This window comes from Octodon degus, unplaced genomic scaffold (genome assembly GCF_000260255.1).
Source record: "Octodon degus isolate 3935 unplaced genomic scaffold, OctDeg1.0 scaffold00107, whole genome shotgun sequence".
NCBI classification, from domain to species: domain Eukaryota; kingdom Metazoa; phylum Chordata; class Mammalia; order Rodentia; family Octodontidae; genus Octodon; species Octodon degus.
The window spans coordinates 1,445,736-1,451,309 of record NW_004524683.1 but is presented as its reverse complement, the minus strand read 5'-3'; the positions used below and the strand labels follow the sequence as shown (position 1 = coordinate 1,451,309).

Sequence of the window (5,574 nt, the reverse complement as noted above, 5' to 3'; positions counted from 1 at the left end):
AGGCCAGCTCAGCCCACCAGGGGGCGGGCTGGCTGGCATGTGGTGCTGGGGGATTGAACCGCGGTCCCTGATGCTTTTGCTAAGCTTGTTCCAAGTAGGTGCTTTAGACCACTGAGCCATCTCTCCAGCCCCAAAATTTTGTTTGGTTGTTTTGGTTTTTTTCTTTTTCTTTTTTTTTCTTTTGGCAGAACTGGGGATTGAATTCAGGCCCTTGCGCTTGCCAGGGAAGCGTTTATTCCACTGAGCCATCTCCCCGGCCCCTAGTTTGGTTTTCTGAGACAGGGTCTCACTATGTGGCTTAGGCTGGCCTTGAACTCACATGTCCTCCTGCCTCAGCCTCCTAAGTGCTGGGATTACAGGTGTGCACCACTACACCTGGCTACTTTTTAAGTTTTTGAGCAATTTAAAAAAAGTATTTACTAACAAAGGAAACTGTATTAAAATGCCTTTACAGGGCTGTGGAGATACTCAGTGGCATAAGTGCCTTCCTGGCAGATCCCCCATACCAAAAAAGAAAAAGAGGTAAAATACCTTTACAGATAAATTGCACCAAATTCATTCTTTAAAACTAATTTTCCCAGAAAATGGCCTAGAAGAAGCTGAGAAATAACAGAAAGGTAAGGAGGCAAATACAAAGAAAATGGTTCAGAATTGACAGCAGAAACTATGGCTTGATTTCATCCTCACAGTAAACTCACTATTAAATACAATATTATTGCATTTTATAGTTGATAAAAATATTAACAGTGAAATAATTTACCAAAGGACACATAACCAATATACTAGCAAACTTAAAATCTGTGCCTGAAAGTCTGAATCCACTCTTTTGAGTTCTTAAGCATTTATTTTGTAATACAGAAATAGAGCCCTTAGGGAGCCTGGGTTACATCCCTAGCATAAATAATGAGAAATGACTATTATGGATTACTGGACTCTTTTAGAATATTTTTGCTGAATTAACACACATAATATTCAAATGACGGAACTAAACAAAAAAGGAGATATATAAATGAATGTCCATTTTGTATCTGTGTATTCAAAATGGTTAGGATACATATATAGTTACATTCTCTTAATGAATAGAGGGATTTGTTGTAATAGTGTTTGTAAATAGAATATCATGTCTGCATCTTGTACAGCAAATAACCACTAGGAAGACAATATGCAATGTGTTAATTATTGAAACTGTCCTACCAATTTGATTTGAAACTGTCTCATTGTTATTTGTCTGTCAATAAAATTATGGAAAAATAAATAAATAAGTAAAAATAAATAATGAGAAATGAAAGCAGAAGAGGAGGAAAAGGAAAGGAAAATGGAGGGAGTGAGAGAAAGGGAGGTGTGAGGAAAAACCAGTAAATAAAAGTCAAGAAAATAATCTGACAAATTTTAACATGATCTGGACAGAGCCTGGACTTTGAGACACTAGTATTTTTTTTTTACAGTAGGACATTAAATTTTTATTCTAAAATTATCTCTGGCACAACAATAACATTTAAAAATATTCACTAAACAGTATTACTCTGTCATCAGCTGTATAATACATACAGTATCACAGAACTGGCCACTAGGATTAAAATCCATTAGAACATTTTTCATGGTAAGTGGCAACAGCAGCATCTCACAGAAATTTTTACATACAAATATACATACTCCACTTTCAACCATTTTCACATATTTTCAGTACACACAGTTGCAGAACATTACAGTCACATGTTGAAGTTGCTACTTCATAAAAACACAAGCCACTGCCTATACATAACTGTAGCAGTTGAGCTGGACACTAGTATGTTTTAAAGTTTTATCTGAAAGCATTTTTACCAATGAGAAAATTTACAGAAGCAATCTAGGCAAAGTATATCTAAAAAGTACAATTCAGGGGTTATCGCTTTACATGGGAAAAAACATACTCAGCAATGTGTGCATAAGGTTTTATTCCAAGTCTCTCCTTAATCTTCCTTCATCAACAACCTCCTAATTATTGGTTTTCTTTTTACATGAAATTCCCATAATATAGTAGTCCCCCTTAGCTACAGGGGATACTAAGATCCCTCCCAGTGAATATCTGAAACCACAGGTAGTACTTAACCTCAGAAATATGGGGGGTTTTTTAGCTGTTCATATATATCCTTGAAAAGTTTAATTTATAAATTAACACACAGTGAGATACTAGCAATGAGTAATTAAATACAATTATAAGAATATAATGTGATACAAGTCAGTGAATGTGCTATATTCTCTCTTGTGTGCATAACTTAACCCATGTTAACTCAAAATGTAGAAAGAAAAACCACAGAACATAAAAATGCAAAGAAGAAAAGACTACTGAATTTACTGCTAGTATTTTTTTTTTTTTAGGGTTTTTCTGTTTTGTTTCCCTGCAGGGTCTCACTACACAGCTCGGACTCCTAGTGATCCTTCTGATTTCTGTCTCCCTAGTGCTGGGATTACAGGCATACACAACCATGCCCAAACTCCATCACCAGCTCATCGCTCCTGGAGCCAGGGCCGGCATGGCATGCAGTGCCAGGGATTGAAGCCTGGCGCCTGCACTTACCTAAGCAAGTATTTAGTCTGCTGAGCTATACCACTGGCCCTTCACTGCTAAGATTTTTTAAATCACCTAAAGTGCAGGGTTTTAACATATGAATTTAATATAGTATCTTTGGCTTGACAGGTAAGTTATATTTTAGTACATTTATTAAACAAATAATGCATATACACATATCTATATGTAATACAATGACTCAAACACATTAAAATTTTTAATTTGTTAGCCATTTATAAACAAAATGCATGGTTAGCAAAACAATTTTTTAAAAAAGCTCACCATTTTTTTTTAAAATTCCAAGCACTTGTATCAGAAGATCTGGATGATTCATCTAAAAAGGTTAAGATTAAATCAATATACCATTGTCAAAGTATAAATAGCAGATCATTAGAATCCAATTTTATTAAATTAGGTGTTAAATAATGGTCTATATTTTAAAATAATGAAAAGTAGTGCTTTCACCTTTTATGTCACAAATTTTTTCACAGATGTAAAATACAACACATGTAGTATTTATTATTCTAGAACACTCCTAAAATAGGTTATGAAACCAATAATAATTATTATACTGAGAAAAAATTCTAGCATTTTACAGGAAGCCAAATAAAAAAGAAGCAATTTATCTAAATGATTGTAAGAGAGAAGTTTTCAGGTAAGAATTTTAAAGAATATAGACAACAGGCAGCTTGGTCAAAAGGCTCAGCGTACAATACTACTTTATGCAACAAATGTGTCAAGTATGCTTTGCTTCTACTGAAAATTTCTAATGTTTACATTAACATAAATATTTCAGGTTAGAAAACACAAGTTTGGGGGCCTACCCCTTAGCTCAGTACTTTAAGTGGCTGCTTCAACAAAGCAGTCAGGCTCAGGTTGCTGTGGTTCGATCCCCACAACACAAGTGAGCCAGTCATGCCTTGAGGGCATTCGGAGAAAAAAAAAAAAAAAGAAAGAAAACACAAGTTTTTCAGCCAAATCAAACACCTTTGAGCCATAAGCTTATATTTTAAAGATAAACTTAAATTTTGGCTAATTATATTAAATATCTGCCCTGTCATTAAATAAGTACTGACAGCAGTGTTAAGACAATACTGATACTATTGCTCATGATAGCAGCTACTTCTTACTGGGTATACCCATCTTGTATTAGGCTCTATATACTACACACACACACACACACACACACACACACACACACACACCCCTTTAATATATCTACCTATGTGTAATTTCATTTAACATAACAGTTATTTTGCTTGTTTTGAAAGTGAGGAAACTTGAGGCTCAAAACAGTCAAGTAATTTGCTCTTTGTAGTCAGGATTTGAACCTGATATTTACTTTTAAAACTTTCCATTTTATACTGTTTACCAAAAACAGTAACTATTCAATATGCTCAAATTTAAGCATTTTCCACTTTTACTGCCTTTCTTTTCTACTACCTTTATTTTACCAATCCTATATCCTTTTTAACTTCCCTATATCTAAACAATGGTAATTTCCAAAAGTACTGTTTAATCATAATGGTAACATTATGAATCAGAGTGCTAGACTTTCCTACCCTTCCTTAAAAGATTATCCATTAATATTACTAAGTACTAATTAAACATACAGGAATGACTCTTTTCCAATTACTTACCGTGGAAGGAAATTTTATATCTATATTCACATCACTACTTTTTAGAGCAAATTTAGTCAAAGAAGAACCGTACAACCTAAGTGAACATTCTGGAATAAAGAAAAAATAGAATGCATAAAATTATGTGCAAATACAAGTAATTTTTTTAAAAAGCAGCAGGAAAATATACTTCAATTCTGTGTCTTCTATACTAATACAATGACTACAGAAGAACAGCACCTTCCCTGATATACTACAGTTTCCAAGTAATGGAATACAGACCCACAGAAGAGGTATTACTCCTGAAAGTTCATTTATGAATGACTGAGACTATGTTTATCATTCAACATATTGATTGGACTGATTGTTTGATAATTATACTGAGTGGAGAAAGATCAAACGTTCAATATAAGTGCTGTTTAAAAATAATCAGGTAAGGCCTGGGATATAATTCAGCAGCACAGCGCCTGCCTGACAAGCACAAGGTTGTGACTTTGATTCCTGGTACTAATTAATTAATTAATTAAAAATAAGCAAGTGAGGGTCAGCCAGATAGCTCAGCGGATTAAAGCACCTGCTTAGGCAGACCCAGGAACCAGGGTTTGATCCCTGGCATGCCATGCCAGCCCCAACCCCGAGCACGTTGAGAAAGTGATTGAGACTGGCATGGCAGCGCACGCCTATAATCCCAGCGCTTAAAAGGGTGAAAACAGGAGAATCACTACGAGTCCGATCTGTGTAGTGAGACCCTGTAGGCCCTACACTAAGTACATAAAAACAAAAAAGAATTAAAAATAAATAATAATAATAACCAAGTAGTGTAAGGCTTGGTAGAATACACCTGTAAAGCCAGCAGAGAAGAGTGAGGCAGGAGAATGCCATGAGTTTAAAGCCAGCCTGGGCTAAACGTGGTGAGTTCAAAGTCAGTCTGAACCAAAAACAACAAGAACAAAATAAAGCCAACCTGACTGATGCAAACATAAGACATATAAAGCTTTGTGGCTCTCAAAAATTCACAAAAACATTAAATAGGAACACCTAGCTACAAAATCTATACATCTTTATTAGACAAAACTATATTTCAAACATCATATTTTCAAAGGACTGGTCATCAGAAGGCAAAATAAAAATAATATGTATGACTGGGACTGAGGCTTTTTGAAGGCAATAATGAGGATTGAACCCAAGGCCTAATGTATCCCAAGCAAGCACTCTACCCACTGAGCTACACTCCAACCCAAGTTTTGCTAAATTATTTAAAGTTCATACACAGCTCCAAATAAAAAATCTACTTTTCTTTTTTTTCCTTTCCTTTTTTTTTTTTTTTTTTTTTTTTTTTTGGTGGAACCAGGGATTGAACTCAGGCCCTTGCGCTTGCCAGGGAAGCACTTATTCCACTGAGCCATC

General features: G+C 35.0%; 1 protein-coding gene across 2 annotated transcripts in view; it reads right to left on the bottom strand.

Moving 5' to 3' along the window:
- The window catches only part of Zcchc11 (zinc finger CCHC-type containing 11), a 136,457-nt gene that overhangs the window by 67,314 nt on the left and 63,569 nt on the right, over positions 1 to 5,574 (bottom strand). For both annotated transcript variants that reach the window (XM_023724199.1, XM_004639113.2), the window contains exons 6-7: positions 4,189 to 4,277; positions 2,831 to 2,882 (exon numbers count right to left, since the gene is read on the bottom strand). In XM_023724199.1, coding sequence (XP_023579967.1) covers positions 2,831 to 2,882; positions 4,189 to 4,277 — 141 coding nt within the window. The remainder of the gene's footprint in view (positions 1 to 2,830; positions 2,883 to 4,188; positions 4,278 to 5,574) is intronic.